At 37.6% G+C, this 17687-nt stretch overlaps 1 protein-coding gene across 2 annotated transcripts in view; it reads right to left on the reverse strand.

Annotated features, from left to right (window-relative positions):
* The window catches only part of rcan3 (regulator of calcineurin 3), a 35198-nt gene that overhangs the window by 14984 nt on the left and 2527 nt on the right, over positions 1–17687 (reverse strand). The window contains exon 2 of one of the 2 annotated variants that reach the window (XM_051133166.1): positions 15983–16184. In XM_051133166.1, the coding sequence (XP_050989123.1) occupies positions 15983–16180 (198 nt within the window). In that variant the 5' untranslated portion in view covers positions 16181–16184. Of the gene's footprint in view, positions 1–7420; positions 7701–15982; positions 16185–17687 lie in introns of those variants that run through there. The other variant, XM_051133168.1, reaches the window with a different exon arrangement.

Below are 17687 nucleotides of genomic sequence, written 5' to 3' on the forward strand. Positions count from 1 at the left end.
GGCGACACGTGAGATCACTGTGGTCAGCTTTGATGGAGGGCAGAGAGAAACATTACAACTACTGATAGAAAACCACAATCTGGGAAAAAAAAAAATTGCAGACATTCACACCCCAACAAAGCAGAAAAAGCATAAGCTGCATGTTTAAAAAGTGCTTGTGTTATTCTTTTTTTTTTTTTTTTTATCCGATTCACTTGTTCATTTAGCTTTTTTATTTGAATGCAGCCAGCGAAAGCAAATCAAACACTTTCTATTAATTCACAGTAGTCATTTTTGATGGAATGTTTTGGAAAAGTTTCTGTTCCTCTTTGAAAAACACACCTGGCTAGTGAGGTCAAGCATTACAATTCTTCAGTCAAGCATTAGTCCAGGACTGCCCATGTATGAACTTTGCAAGAAGTATTACAGAAAGATGGAATGCACATGACTATGAGACTTAAACAGAACAAAAAGAGTCAGACAAAGAGTCAAAGAGAGGTAGAGAGATTCACAGAGAAATTTAGAAAGGTGACAGTCTAAATAAAAAGCCTCTAAAAGCCTCTTAGAAGTAAAGAGCCTCTAAAAAGAAGTGCCAGAGAACCTCACAGACAATTAGACTCTGAGAGAATCATTTGAGAGAGTCAGTAGAGACAGACTGAGGAGAGTACAATAAGTGTGTTGTATCTGACTGAAATTTGTTTGTACATTGCAGGCAAAAACACATTACACTTTTTTCTGTCTGTTATATGCAAAGTAAAGTTGCGTCTACAGCTGACTACATTCACTCTTTTCTGCTCATGTTGCATTCACTATGCAATGAATGGTGAAACAGAGAACAATTAAGCAGTTTCAGATAGGGTAGAGTGGTGGAAAACGCCCCCATGGGGTACATAGGTTAAAGGTCCAAATTACAATGCAGCTTTAAAGGGCTCTACATGATGTAGTCATGTTGGAAAGGGCACGCATGACGTAGGTGGAAGTACAGACCCAGTGTTTGCAAAGCGAACGTGCAAAGAAAGTCAAACGCCCTTTACAAAAAAGGTAAAACAACAGTGTTGGATGATTTTGAAGTTGGAGGAGAAAATAAAATTGAGTATTTCAACCCGTTGGCCATCATTGAAGTCCACTATATTCCAGCGAAAACTTAATTTCTTTTCGACTGAAAAAAAAAAAAGACATGAACATCTTGAATGGCATGAGGGTGAGTAAATTATCAGGAATTTTTTATTCTGGAAGTGAACTTTTTAACACAGTAGGGAAATACCAGTCAAGAGACTACATATTCGCAAGGCTGCCTAAATAAATATCATCAGCTAAATTATAGTATTTGATCACCAGCCCTAGCACACTGCATTGCTCTTCCTGTCCTCATGCACTCTTCTCAGAGAGTGACTTCAGGACAAGCTCCACACATGTACTCAATACCAAAAGTCATTAAGAAGTGAATATGTCCTAAGAATCTGGGGCATATGGTGCACTGGGACACTAGCATGATTTTGGGCTGAGAATAGAACCATAAATAATTAAGAAGATTAATCCGTTAAACGAGTGGGAGATGTTTTTAATTACCCTGCTGATGTTACACAACCCTGACTTGCTGCCAATCAAAGAGCCCTTGGGTGATACAGAATGGAGCAGGATTCAAAGAATCACTGTATTACAACTACAAAAACAGTCTCTAAACTTGACAGACACACACATTTTATTACATGTCCCCATAAACACCATATCACATCTGGTTTCCCATAATTCAGTTCACTCATTGTTCGGCCTGTCAGTGAATAACGAGTGAACTTTTGCTGCCCTAAATCAAGTCTTTGTCCAAAACGGAGTCTGGAAACAAGGACCGACCCAGAAAACTAAATCTAAATGTTATCATAATGTCACACACGAGTCATTCATCCAAGCAAGCCGTTCTGTGCGTGAGGTGCCAACTTGCCAGGCACAAAACAGTTTTGCACAAAAGAAGCTGATCCCTGACCTTCTGTGAAAGGAAATCTCTGTAAGTGGCAGAAGCGATTCATCACAAGTGCTGTAAATGCAAAGGGCACTGTGTTTTCCCTCAGCGTTATCAGCACAGAGTTAAACAACAACAAATGCTGTCACCCTGATTGGCTCTGGTGGAATTGGTGGCATCACTCAGCTCTGTTGTGGTTTTTATACTAGAATCAATGGTAGGGAACAAATCCAATTTACAGAGCTGGTGAAAAATCCCCAGGGGATTTTCCAGAGCTCAGATATGGGTGGTGTGATATTCATCCCAGAATTCAATCACATGCTGTATTTAGAAAAGCCTGTGTTGACTAAACAGACTGATTTCTTACTGTGTTAAGTGCAGTCCTTCAATATGGAATCTAGAACGCTATCAGCTAGGGCTTGGTTTTGACACAAATTTCATGATTTGTTTTCGTTTCAGATTCACAAGCTTGCAATTCGATATCGATTATTTTGGATATATACCAGGCAGAAGTTACATTAACCGAAAATTGTCCATAATTTACGGAATTTTTGTAACTTGTAACAGTAATTCCCACCCCTGTCCAGTTGGTGGCGAGTGCCCTCCAGTGTGGCAACAGAGCACGGGATCCAGAACAAAAATGAAACTGTCACAAATCTTTTGCTATGCATTTGATTGTGCACAGGCAAGACAGAATTTGAAATCTGTGACTTTGTTTCATATAAATATAAAGTAACAAAGCACAAAGCTTATTATTACGATTTATTGGATGGGATGTGCAAACTGAAAACAAGCTAGACTAATTGATTCTTGTGATTTAAGAATCTATATTGTTTCATAAAAAGGTTAAAATCCAGAAACTGATAGGTGTGTTCTGACAGACGATGAATATCAAAAAGCTTGTGTAGCCCTTATTTTTGTGGTGATCCTTCTTGTACTGCCAAAACAGAACTGACCCGCCAAGTCTCTGCAAGACTCCTGAAGGTGTCCTATAGTATCTAACACCAAGGCGTTAAAAGCACATCCTTCATGCCCTTAAACTAAGAGGCTCTGCTGTCATGGATAGGACTGGCTGGTCCAAGACATCCCATAGCTTCTCAATCAGATTAACACCTAAAGAATTTGGAGATCAGGACAACACCTTGAACTCTTTATGACCACTGCCATCAGGGAATACCACTGTAATAAACAGTGTAGCTGGTCTACAATGAAGTTGAGGTACACTCTTAAAAATAAAGTTGCTTCATGATGCCACAGAGCCTTTTTTGTCTAAATTGTTTCATAAAGACGCTTGAACATCTGAAGAACCTTTTTGTTTCACAAAAGGTTCTTTGTGGCAAAAGAAGGTTCTTCAGATTACAAAAAGGTAAGAAAGGGATGGTTCTTTGTGGAAACAAAAATGGTTCTTCTATGGCATCGCTGTGAAGAACCTTTTAAAGCACCTTTATTTTTAAGAGTGTACGTGTGTTTGTGTTGGGTGGCTTCTACAGGGTTTCCTAGTAGAACATTGACCAGATCATCTCAGTCCCTCCAACAGCTTGTAATCTTCCTGTTGTGTGTCCTGGAGCCATTACATCCAAGTGAACACAATGTAAAAGAAAAGGTGACTCATCAGACCAGACATCCTTCTTCCACTGCTCCAGTTCTGTTGCTTGTGTGCCAATTCTAGGAGCTTCTGACTGTGGACAGGGGTCATCAAGGACACGTCTTGGACACCCTACATGCTGTCACCAATTTGCAGTTTGTCCCTCTTTGGACCAGTTTTCACAAATGATGACCTTTAAAGCCTTGCTGTTTCAGAGATGCTATGATGCTAAAATGTATTTTAATATAATATTGTTATTTTTAATAATATTTCACAGTATTGTTTAATTAAACTGTATGCCACCCATGGAAAAATGCGGCTTTAATTCTCTGACTACAATTCGGTGCAGTTGTCACATCAGAAGATGTTTATTCCCACAAAGGGACTGGCTCTATCATCCGAGGATTCAGGAAGGTTGTTTGAAGCACTAGGACTAGAATATGCAGGCTGTGACGGCTGGTAACCCGACCCGCAGGAAAAACGGACACAAGTGGGTGGCCAGCAGCCTTTTGTCTAACGTCATCATTACCTACGAATGCCTTTAACCTTTCAGTGTGACATCTGAGCTCTGCCTATGCTCTTGGGTTACAGATGTATCAAACCTCCCTCCTCCATCCATCTTTCGGTTACATCCATCTATCAGTCCATCTAAGATGAGTAAAGAGAGAGACAAAGAGTGTGAGAGAGAGAGACATACAGTCCCAGGATGGCTGTTGCAGGGCTATATCTCAGGCGGCAGGCTTCAGCCTCCCCACCTGCCAAAGCTCAGATCCTGTTACCTACCTGAGTAGAACCTGATCCAGGTATGCTTCAGTCCTATGCTACCTTCAGTTTTACCTGTCACTCACTCTCGTAGCTAATGTGCCATTTGTTGTGACATCTACTCTAGAGATATCTGCATGGGCGATTAATCGGGTATTTATTCTGCAATTTGAGAATATTAGCATTTGACTGTAGTTTGTCCAAAATCAAAATCTTTGAATTTTTTTCATTTTACCTATGCCTTGAATAAACACATTTAACATATGCATCTTAATCATTATTTTCACAGTTCTAAATGTTCTTATTTTTTCCTTTTTATAGTTATCATTAATTATTCATTCATAAATACTGGTACATTTTTGGAGGGTGGCACATGACATCCCAGCAGGCGTCATAAGACGTTGATATTTGGTCAATTTTGGTTGCGATGTCGGGTGACCAAAATTCAATGTCTAATGTCAAATCGTTAATTTGATGTCCAGTATCGACGTCAACTGACGTGTAGGAAATCTGTTGGACAAAGGTTTTTCAAATATTTTAAAATAATTGTTTTACTGCTTTTTTTATTATTCCTACACACACAAGATTATGCCAAACTACTTAAAACACATTTCTTATTAAGATTTTTTTTTATCTGGATTTTTCTTCATTATGATATCAGGTTAGCTCTACCATCCTCACTTTTTTTTTTTTATCCTTCTAAAAATTTTAATGAATTCTAATTCAGAAATTACTAATATGTTCATTATAGATGAGGTGTATTTAAGACATTGACAGGGCAAAATAAAATTAACATCATGTTACTGACCTACTTAGCCTTTGGCCTCTTCTCTAGATATTAGAGAGATCTCTCTCTAGATCTGCTGCTTGTGACTGGACAAATTATTCCAATTATTCCAGCTAATATAACTTTTTTTTATTTAAAGCTGAAAAGGCCCATCAGTTGAAAGACTGACCATTATTACCGGTCATTTAGCTTTCCTGCAAAGGAATTTTTAGCATACTAATTGTAAGGAAAGTCTCTCATGGGAGTCACTGAGGTTAAAAGCTTTGCTCAAAGGCACATGGAGTAGAAATATTACTCCAGAACTCCTAAATTCCTGTGGTCACTTCTGCTTGGTACCAAATATAGATCACTGACCATCATGCAACCACCATCCAATGACATACACATCATCAAAAAAGCAAGTATAAACAAAAAAGGGCATTAAATGCCTGCTATGCACACTAACCCTATTGATAATGCAGGATGGACATTTACTCCTGCTTATGGGAATCAGCGTAAAGTAAAACACAAACATGCAAAAATCCTGTTTATTGGCTCAACAAACATCCCATCAATGTGTTAACCATTTAGAGTTCATGTGTGTGCTTATGCGTGAATGTCGAAAGTCCTGCCCATAACCTTCAGATTGAATGTGCTGATGTCTGCATATTTTCCATAGCACATCATTTTCCATTGAACACACACGCACAGTGTAGGCCACACCTGTTCCAGTGAGTGCGCTCAGATCCCAGTTGCTCCACTAACAAGTCTGACAAATGTTGATGAAAGTTATCACACTATGTGAACCTCATTATATCTAATGTAAACTAGCTCAAACGTAACATGTATCCAAAACCCTAATAGAGAATAATTTCTAATTCCATAATTTATCCACTAATGAAACCAGTTAAAACTTTATTTGAGCTGCCTTATCTATTTTTATATATAAAGACACATTCGGTGAATTTTCAATGCTCCCGTCCAGTGAGAAAATCAGAGCAGAGGGTAAATGAATAAACCCTTAAGCGGCGGATAAAAAAGAAAAAGGAAAAAACAAAACCAAGCTGTTGTGCAGAGATCAGTGTAATCACTGACTGTAGCCCACGTGCTGCATCTTATAATCTCCTGTGTCCTCAAACCGAGCCAAAAACCCAGATTAGAACCAACACACACACATACTGACATTTTCAGACACTGATTTTCTTCATAAGTCTTTTTTTCCTCTCCTGTCGTTCCTTGCTCAGTGCAGGACACTGCAGGGAAAGCAGAGCCACTGCAGTCTGCAGTAGCTGCACAGAAACACCTGTCTGTCTGACTGCCTGCCTCTCTATTTGCAGTTTACGGCACAGAAACACTGACCAAACATGGGAAACACATAACTGACACTTTGACACACATGCTCATTGGCACTTTAGTTTTTTTTTAAATTTTAGTATCATATATTTCCTTCGCCACTCATTGTCACAAACACCCTACATGCATTTTCATGCAAAAAACATGTATTTGTTACCTTAAGTGAGGCAAATGTTTAAACAGAAAAACAAAGGTGTAACAGAAAAACAATTTTATCTAAGATTCCTGACATACAAATAACTCACGTGCTTTTTTAACACGGCACACTGCAGAAAACTGCACTGGTTCATGTCGGAATGCATGAAAGTGTGTCTGGGTGCCCTACTTCTAGACAAATTTCAAATGATGATGCAATTTAAAATAAAGTGACATGAGCAATTACAAGGCAATCTATCGCAGTATGATAGGTGGATGTGTGCATTACCTGACATACCTGCAAAAGGTGAGTAGGTGTATGCAGGGGGCAATTGCGTCTGCAGCGGATTTCATGTATACTTAGTACATTATACGATTTTTTTATTTATAAAGGTATAGTTAAGACAAAAAACGGATATTCTAGTAATAATGTCATGGACTGACAATTTTTGGGCATACAATGAAAGTGCATAGGCTCTCATTCTGCTCCGCAGAAGGAAAAAACTACAGGGTTTGGAACAACATGAAGGTGAGTAAATGATTACACAATTGTCATTTATGGTTGAACTATCCCTTTAAGCATGTAACTTAAGTGTGCACACCGGCAGCTTCATCCTATACAAACGGGTGGCGCAGCCCGTCTGGAGCTGCTCCGCATCGAGGTCGTTCAGAGCATTGACGCCATCGGTGCGCATGCAGCAGAATGTTAATGTGAACTGCGGATTCATTGAGAAAAATTCCAGCGATGAGAAACAACGAACTGGCGGCGTGCGACGTCACACAAACCGCGCGCATGCAGCGAATGCGCTCTTCGCGCACATACACAGACCACAGCGTGCATTTACATTTTATTTCAATATGTTTATAGATAAACTTGCAGTACCTGCATTTTGTCGGACGTAAACACCTCCGTGTCTACATCGCAGGCGATGAGCGTCAACATCTCCAATTTCATGTTTATCGATGGCATTCCCTCTTTTGCAGCTTGTAAACAGATAAATAGAGAAATTTGGTCTTTAATTCCCTATGCTTCGTTTCTTTCTCGCTCGCCTTCCTTTTTGTAGCTATCTGTGCGGCTCTCTGAGACTTAAAGTCTTTAGTGTGTTGGTGAGGTACTGACTCGAACTCTCTGGCTGTCTCTGACTGAGATGCTGCTCTGTGAGCGCATGAATGCTGCTCAGGTTCATCCGTACCGACCAATCAGAGCGCTCGGCTGCCACATTGACGTCACCGCCTTCTTCGTTTGATTGTCTATTCTGATGTGCACGCGCTTCTCAGAGAAGCGAAGGCAGAACGCCGCATAACGGTTCGGTTTTGCCAACAAACGATGCCGTCATTGTTGTCCTGCTCCTTTGATTTACTAACAGTACGGGAAACAGTTCCAGGGGACAACTAAAGTTGTAGTAAAAAATGGGGAAACGTCATAAATTTTCAATTTAATAAATTACCTTAGAATACTGCCAGAGAGACCATAGAGACTTTAAATAAATGAATAACAGGATGTGAATGAAACTGTTCACGGAATGATCTAGGTCGGGGAGTTTTACATTTTATATCAGCTCATTCTAAGTATTATGCGGTAATATATCTAGTGTATTCATATGCTGGTGAACAAAAGTCCTTTCAGAGTATGCATGCTCATGTTAGGAAAATGCACTGAAACTTAAAGCATTGTCATAACTGAGCAATTTATTTACTTTTTTAAAAAGAAACTGATAAAAATGTGCACCTTCTATACAAGTATTTCCCTCAGCTTGTTGAAAAGCTATTTGTAATTAAATATGATTTAAAAATAAAATAAAAATAATAAACATGTTAGTCATTTTGTATTTTGTCATTATTTCAGTTAGTAAAATATATACTTTTTCTTTTACAGTAAGCTGTTATAGGCTGATTTGCTGTTCAAAACATTTATTATTATTGCAGTCATTATTACACATTATTGCAGTCAAAATTATAGATAGATAAAAAGTCAAAATGTTATAAAGCTTGGAGTCAGTATATATATACACATATATGTATATATATATAAAAATATATATATATATATATATATATATTTTTTTTTTTAAAGAATTTATAGAAATTAATACTTTTATTTAGCAAGGATGCTTTAAACTGGTCAAAATTGATGATAAAGACATTTATAATGTTACAAAAGATTTCTATTTCAGATAAATGAATTATCTATTCATCAAAAACATCTAAAAAAATAGAAAAATTCTACTCGGCTGTTTTCAACATAATAATAATAAATGTTTTTGAGCAGCAAAATAGAATATTTAGAATGAATTCTGAAGAATCATGTGACTGGAGTAATGATGCTAAAACTTCAGCTTTGAAATTTTTTAAAATATATATTCAAATAGAAAACAGTTATTTTAAACTGTAGAATTATTTCATAATTTTAATTTTGATTAAAATAAATGCAGTCTTGGTGAACAGAAGAAACTTCTTTAAAAAAACATTAAAAATCTTACTGTTCAAAAACTTTTGACTGGCAGTGTTTGTTAATATGAAGGAATTTTCTGCATTGATTTTTCACATTGCATTGTGTTTTAAAAAGACAGTTTACCCAAAAATGAAAATTCTGTGATGAATTACTCACCCTCATGCTATTCCAAACCCATACAGAACACAAATTAGGATAAATCCGAGAGCTTTCTGATCCTCCATATCAGCAACACAACTGAAATGTCCCCAGGGCCAGAAAGGTAGTAAGGACATTGTTAAAATAGTCCATGTGACATCAGTGGTTCAACTGCAATTTTATGAAACTATGCAAATACTTTTTGCGCACAAAGAAAACAAAATAACAACTTTATCACCATCTTTCGCCATTATTTAGAATTCCACTGCTGCTGGCATAGAACATGTAATGTCCAGACAGAAAATTACAAGTACCCTTTTTCCTTGACTTTTTCTTGCAGTGTCCCTTTAAATTAGTGCACCATAAATAGCTTTCAGGCACAAAACACTAATTCAACCATTGTTATTATTCAGTCACACCAATCAAAATAAAGCACTCCCACACTTGTATTTCAAACAAAGCACGATGAAACTCTCTTGAGCACAGGAAAATTCTAGATGGTAATCGGTGCAAAAGACAATGCTTAGCAGGATCAGTCTCATTACACACAGACACACACAGCATTGCAGAGACACTGCACCATCATGACTTACAAATGTGCATGTGTAAAGACTGCCAGTCTACCTCGCTCATGTACGTACCATGCCGTACCAGCCCCTGGCACCACTGCAGCTAGCACAAACTAGGGCAAGCTATTTATATCACAAAGAGAAGAATGAGAGAGGGAGATTCAGAGAGAGATGAGAGAGAGAGAGAGTTCAGGTGCAGGAGAGTGCAGGCACTATATAGAGGAGCAGAAGGTGATGCAGCAGATATGGGATGCAGAGGAAACAGAGATAAAGAAAAGCCGCAAGTCAGGTGACTAATATGACAGACAGGCTGAGATAGACTGAAAAAAGATAATTGAAAAGAAAAATAATGAAAAACAGCATATGGAAAATAAAGGTAAAAAGGATACAAAGATCAGTTTACAGTATTTCCAGTGCACTGCAGAGGTATGGAATTGTGCGTTTCTAGTAATCAATGAGTTAGATCTATTGCAGTTTCTATGTTTTTCCCTCTGGAGCTTGTTTATACACAACACCAAAATGTCACCTATGTAAATGAGCCACATCCTGTCCTGAATAATAATAGCATAATATTCTCATTATCCTCTTCGCAATTCGTTTTCAACCATGGGTCAGCAGCAGGTCTGCTCACCACTGCACTGAAATGAGCAATGCAGTATATCTATTTCTGACCTTATTATATAATAAATAAAGCACGGATGTGTCATTTAAGGAAGTGGTTTTGCTTCAGAACCCAGATTTCACATTGGACATCAAGTGGTGACCCAAAAGTAGCAAAGCTGTTTATTGTACACAGGATAGTTCACCAAAAAAATGAAATCTGCCATTAATTACTCACCCTCATGTCGTTTCAAACCCTTGTCCTTCATTCATCTTAGCAAGCAATTAAGATATTTTTAATGAAATCGGAGAGCTTTCTGACTCTTCATAGATAGCAATGCAACCAAAACATGTGTCGTGGTACTCTCTTGAATGGTGGTGGAAGAGAAGAAATCGTTATTTTTGTTTTCTTTGCACACAAGAAGTACTCTTGTAGCTTCATAACATTACGGTACCACTGATGTCACGTGGACTATTTTATCGATGTCCTTACTACTACCTTTCTGGGCCTTGAACGTATAAGTTGTGTTGCTGTCTATGCAGGGTCGGAAAGCTCTCGGACTTCATCAAAAATATCTTAATTTGTGTTCTGAAGATGAACAAAGGTCGTACGGGTTTGGAACAACATGAGGGTGAGTAATTAATGACAGAATTTTCATTTTTGGGTGAACTATCCCTTTAACAAAAATGTTGTTAAAAATCAAAATGAAGTGCAATAGACCCAAAATAATAATAACACAATAAGAAAATCAAAAAGCAAAAATTGTTTTTCTAACATGGCACAACCACTGGGCCAAATATTGTATTAGTATTAAAAATATTAAGCAGAACAACTGTTTTCAACATAATAATAATAATAAGAAGAAGAAGAAGAAGAAGAAAAATGTCTCCTGAACAGCAAATCAGCATATCAGAATGATTTCTAAAGATTCATATGACACTGAAAATTCAGCTTTGCTATCACAAGAATAAATTAAATAAATTAAAGCAGCCTTACAAGGGCCCTCACCACCACCACCTGGTGGCTTTAGGAAAACAGCGAATGGTGGGCAATATGCATTTAAAGAGGTAAATACAGAAGGAATATGTCAAAGTCATTTATATGTGCAAAACTTCCTGCTACCAGGTGGTGGCGCTATGACTATAACTGGACATTGGCATGTAGATGTCTTCAGCACTTTTATAAAACATTAAGTTTGGTGCAGATTGAAAATGGTAAGTTTGAAAGCATGCAAAGCATGATGTATCCTGTTGCCAACAGGTGGCACTATGATTATAACTGAATTTTGACCTTTAAATGCCTTCAGGCCAGGACTCTTACCAAACATGTGAAGTTGGTGCAGATTGGACAATGCATGTTGAAGTTAGTGTAACAACACCTATTCCCATTGCGAAACATCGAAATTTGTCAGGCCGCCACGGACACATCCTTTAACGAAAATTTAAGATCTTCACCTTTTAACATCGCAAAGGCCTTTAGCTTAGACTGACCAAATATAATTTTGATGTGATTAAATCTCTAGGAGGAGTTCATTAGAGCGTAAAACATGCCACTTCCTGTTGCCAGCAGGTGGCGCTATGGCTATAACTGAATATGGTCATCGGCATATGTTCAGGACAGGACTCTTATTGAACATGTGAATTTTTGTGCAGATCGGACATTGTATGCCTGAATTATAACAAATTCCTTTTTCATGGTGAAACATAGAAGTTTGTAAGCCCGCCACGGACACAACCTTCAACGAAAACTCAAGATCTTCACAATTTAACATCACATAGGGCTTTAGATTCCACTGACTAAATTTGGTGTTGATCTGTTTAAATCTCTAGGAGGAGTTTGTTTAAATACAACACCTGAAAATGGCAAAAATGGCACAAAACTTGTCGAGAAAATTCAAAATACCAGACTTCCTGTTGGGTTTCGAGCTTCGTCCTGAGGGACTTTTTGTAGGTATTGGTGTGTTACATGTGTCTACCAAATTTCATACATGTATGTGAAACAAAGTTCGAAGGGCACTTTGTTTAAATTTTATAAGTGAAGCTATCGAGCCATTTTGACACAGCCACTTCTGAAACCCACATCAGATGTAAATTTTCACCACTTTTGGTGTGTGTGCAAAGTTCATGAGTTTTCAAGCATGTTTAGGCCCTCAAAAATACGATTCATTTTGGAGAAAAAAAGAATCTGAGCAATTCCAGTAAGGTCCTTGCACCATCGGGCCCGAATTAAACTTTAAAATATATCAAAATAGAAATCAGTTATTTTAAATTGTAATAATATTTTACATTTTACTGTATTTTAAATGCAGCCCTGGTGAGCATAAGATAATCGCAAACCCCAGGGTGATTTAGTATGACTGCTGAATGTAAATTATCCTTTCCGTATCACACATTTATCTATCAAATCCATAGTTTCTCAACTGCTTGATCTCTTGGGTGAGTTTATAAAGGGACTATTTATAGACTTTAATCTAAGGATACATGGCTCAGATCCACTGTTTTGACTCCCATGTGTGGAATCTCAGTGCTGGGGCAGGCAGACAGGACTTTGACCCTGATACAGCTCAGTGAACTGAGAGGGGAGGAGGGGTCGCGAGTCGAGTCGAGGCACGTGCCACCAAAGCAGGTCAACAGTCTTAATGAAACAACAACGCCAGGCTGCCAGACGCAACCAAATGAAAGACTGAAGTGTGTATTTGTGTGTGTGGGTGTGCATGTGTGTGTGAGAGAGCGAAAGGCAAGGAGGGAAAGGGAGCTTCTCTCGTGCCACTCGCACAAAGCAAATGAGATTTTCAGGGTGGGAGGGTTTGTGAGAGCTCTAGTTTCTGAAGCAGAAATAAAGGCCAGCTGTTTGCCCACAAAGATGCTCCCAGTTCCACCCAAAGACACAAATCACACCGTATCTCAAGAGCAGAAAATAAAAAGCATTTCTGTGTTTTTCAAACAGAGAGAGTGACAGAGCCTTTTTAGTCCTCAGGGATGCGTATAATACATTCAGTTTTGACTGTGTGGTGTTTTGACAGGAGAAAAGTGTGATTTTGAAGAGTCTCAAGATAAATGCTACAACGTGATTGTCAAAATACAGTTTCACTGTCACTCACAGTCACAGCAGTACGTTTACGGCTTCTCTGGATAACCCCACTCATTAGTACAATACACACAGGGCTGTACACCCTGGGTCACAGAATAAAAGGCATTATGGGTAACCTCTAGCGATCTTTTTTACCCTCAGGATAATGACCCAAATATACTATTTAAACACACAAAATGCACCAACGTTCACAGTCATAAAGCACACAATAACAGAGATGTAAGTCATGCTCTTACTGGTACCGACAGTAAACTTACTGTCAAGCTGAACTTACAAAGTGATCATGTCATTAAAAACTGAATTTTTCTTGAAATCATTTGAACTTATGAGCGAATTAAAATGCACAAACCAAACGCAATAATACCCAACAAACAGAGAAGCAATGACTCTTCACAGAACATATAATTGTTACTTAATTTTAATTTTGATGTGTCTACTTATGAGGAATATGTACTGTTATGGATGTGACAAGCCTGAAAACAGCACTTACCAGACTATGGAAAATCATGCACTAAAAATTTTAAAAATGCTTTAAAAACTTTAAGAGAGATCTCACATCTGACATCTCACATTGACATCTGTGCTATCAGTATAGTAAAAGCCTTTAGGAAAAACTTTATTTTTTCATGGTAAGGTTGACCTTTGCATGGAATTACCCAATTGCAATTTTTGTTTAGAAAATAACCATTTGTTTCACTAGATAAGACCCTCCTTCCTCAACTGGGATCATTTAGAGCCCTTTGAAGCTGCATTTAAACTACATTTTGGAAGTTCAAACTTGCGGGCACCATAGAAGTCCACTACATGGAGAAAAATCCTAAAATGTTTTCCTCAAAAACCTTAATTTTGTTTCGACTGAAGAAAGAAAGACATGAACATCTTGGATGACAAGAGGGTAAATTATCTGTAAATTTCTGTTCTGGAAGTGAACTAATCCTTTAACATTTCGAGAATGCTGCATGGAGGTTTAGATGACAACCTAACAGGAACCTTAAAGGATTAGTTCACTCCAGAATAAAAATTTCCTGATATTATTTATTCACCCCTATGTTATCCAAGATGTTCATGTCTTTCTTTCTTCAGCTGAAAAGAAATTAAGGTTTTTGAGGAAAACATTCCAGGATTTTTCAGCTGGGATATTATAGAGCCCTTTGAAACTGCACTGAAACTGCAATTTGCACCTTCAACCCACTGATTCCCACTGAAGTTCACCATATGGAGAAAAATCCTGGAATGTTTTATGCTCACCAAGGCTGAATATTACAGTTAAAAACAGTAATACTATGAAATATTATTACAATTTGAAACAATTGTTTTCTATTTGAATGTATTTTGAAAATGTAATTTATTCCTGTGATGGCAAAGCTACATTTTCAGCAACAATTACAGTCTTCAGTGTGACATGAACCTTCAGAAGTTCTTCTAATATCCCGATTTACAGCCCAAAAAATAAAAGACTAGTGTGTAAGCAAAAACAACTTGTTCCTAAATTTTTAGATTCCTGATCATAAAATATACGTAAACCACCTATCCGACTGGAGAGCAGAAAAAATGTACAGAGGTCAACCAAGTCCTCCCTATGTCAGAAAACAGGTGTCTGACATTTTGTACAGCACATTTCAGAACAAACCGACAAGAAGCAGTTATTAAAGAATGAGGCTAACAAACTATACTGAAAAATAAAAACCTTGACTAACATTATAAGTGGACCTCAGGGAAAAACATGATTAAAAATGCATGATATTACACCTATGAGAAGAACAACAAGAGACCAAGAAAATGTACACAAACAAGATATTCCTTTGTGTTTCAAGACAACAATTACGTATTCAAGTTTCATGTTTTCAGAGAAGCAAAGGAGGTTTTCAGAAGGAAGCAGGTACACTCTATTTTCAGCCAGTGACCTGAGTGACTCTGTTTCTCCCTCTCTCTCTCTCTCTCTCTCTCTCTCTCTGCTGAGAAATCACATCTCTGCTTATCTCGTCTACCACAGGGGAAGTAAAAGCTCTTCTCAGTCCCTGCCACTCCTCAGGTAAGAGGTTACAGCTTCAACAGGCAGCAAAAATATTCCATGAACGCTGTGTGAACGTCAGATGTTGTCCTTGGGGCCTTAAAGTGCTGGCTTCTGAATGTAGGTTAAAATGTACTGCTCACAAGACCTCCATTAGCTTTGAACATGCCAAGTTTGGAAAACTAGAGTTTGCTGAAAAAAGATAAAGAGACCTAGCAAGCACTCAAAGCCTGAGGAAGTGTGTTGTGGGGAAGAAAAAGCCTTTTATCCCACAATGCCACATCTTAAGCTCAGATAGACCCTTAAAGAAATAGTTCACACAAAAATGAATGTCGTTCCAAACCTGTATGAATTTTCTGCAGTCCAGAATATATTTTCAAGAACAGTTTCTGTCAAAAAGGTCCAAAACAATGACTTTGAAATAATGGATAAAAAAAAACACTGACACAATAAATAAATGGTAACAGAATTTTCATTTTTCGGGGGAGCTATTGCATAATCAGACATGAGTGCTTATCTATAAGCTTAGTTTTTTACTAGACAAATGGGAGCAGAAAGAGATTTTTTTTTAAATTTGTTCTCACCCTCTGCCTGTCCTCCTCAAACACAGCCTCATGCACGCTGCAGGCAAACAGAGCTGTAGGTAGATCACTCAAGTCCATCATCTCTTCTGAGTCTTCCTCAGTCTCGCCAAACGCCATCTCTTCTTCATCATCCTCTTCAGGATCACTGCTGTGACCCTCTGAGCTGTTGCTCCACAATTTCCCAACTTCACGCATCATTCCACTGCCCCACCAGAAGAGGGTGTAAGAACAAATGACAAAATCCAGCTGAAATCCAACTGAGGAATATGTATATATATATATATATATATATATACACACACACACACATATATATGAGGCATAAATGTTGAGGATATACAGTGCACAGCATAAATGAGTACACTACCTCCGAATAAATATACAAGATGTATTTTCTTAATGATCACTAATATAATTCATGGAAAGATGGCAAAATTAAAATGTATTAAACATATGCTTAATAAAAAACAACAAAATATATGCCAATATTTTCTGTAAAATAAGTAAATTAGCCAATTTTGTTTAAATGAACTGCAGAAATGAGTATGTCCTCCAGAACTTTACGTACACTGCTCTGGCGCTTCTTGGCACTGAGTGTACAAGTTCATGACAAATTTTCACATTTGTGACCCTGGACCACAAAACCAGTTTTAAGTCGCTGGGGTATATTTGTAGCAATAGCCAAAAATACATTGTATGGGTCAAAATTATAGATTTTTCTTTTTATGCCAAAAATCATTAGGAAATTAAGTAAAGATTATGTTTCATTAAGATATTTTGTAAAATGCCTACTGTAAACATATCAAAACTTAATTTTTGATTAGTAATATGCATTGCTAAGAACTTAATTTGGACAACTTTAAAGGTGATTTTCTCAATATTTTATTTTTTTTGCACACTCTGATTCCATATATTCAAATAGTCATATCTCGGCCAAATATTGTTTTATCCTAACAAACCATACATCAATGGAAAGCTTGTTTGTTCAGCTTTCAGATGACATATAAAGCTCAATTTTGAAAAATTGACCCTTATGACTGGTTTTGTGGTCCAGGGTCACATTTATCCTGTTTAACTGATGACCTCCTTAAATGCCCTGTTCAAAAAAAAAAAAAAGCTCAACAATGCAGGAAATGAGGAGAGGGTAGCATCTTCTGTTTCAAGTTGTTGTATTACATCACACAGTGGTGTGTGAATTCATGACAGCACTGATAAAGCATAACTCCCTCACACCTTCAGCACTCATACATCCCTATATAAGAGCTTTACTACCACTGAACGTCACTGTGGGAACCAGGCACTTCTCACTGTACTCCTCCTCTAGCAACACCATAACATTTTGGATGCTTTTGGATCTGAAATAATTGACTTGGTCTCTTGAGACCAGAATATGGATTCCCAGAAGTCTATATTTTGTAAATAAGGGCCTTGGAAAAGATAAATGAGTTTCTTGTGCTTTTGCTACAGTAGGAAATTCTAGTGGTGACAATAACAACCATGCATGCCACTTTTGCAGGCTGCGTCATACTCTGCGAGATAAGGTGTCACTCTTTTCATAGCTTTTGCTATAGCATAGCTCTGAGACACTTGCATGTTTTTTTTTCTGGCTCTTTTTCTAGCAAATTCACTCATCACTAAATGAAAACTTAAAGTGAAGACCTGATTATTCCAGGAGCCTTGTCACAAGTCCATTGTTTTTCAATGT

Source organism: Labeo rohita, chromosome 17, assembly GCF_022985175.1.
Source record: "Labeo rohita strain BAU-BD-2019 chromosome 17, IGBB_LRoh.1.0, whole genome shotgun sequence".
NCBI lineage: Eukaryota > Metazoa > Chordata > Actinopteri > Cypriniformes > Cyprinidae > Labeo > Labeo rohita.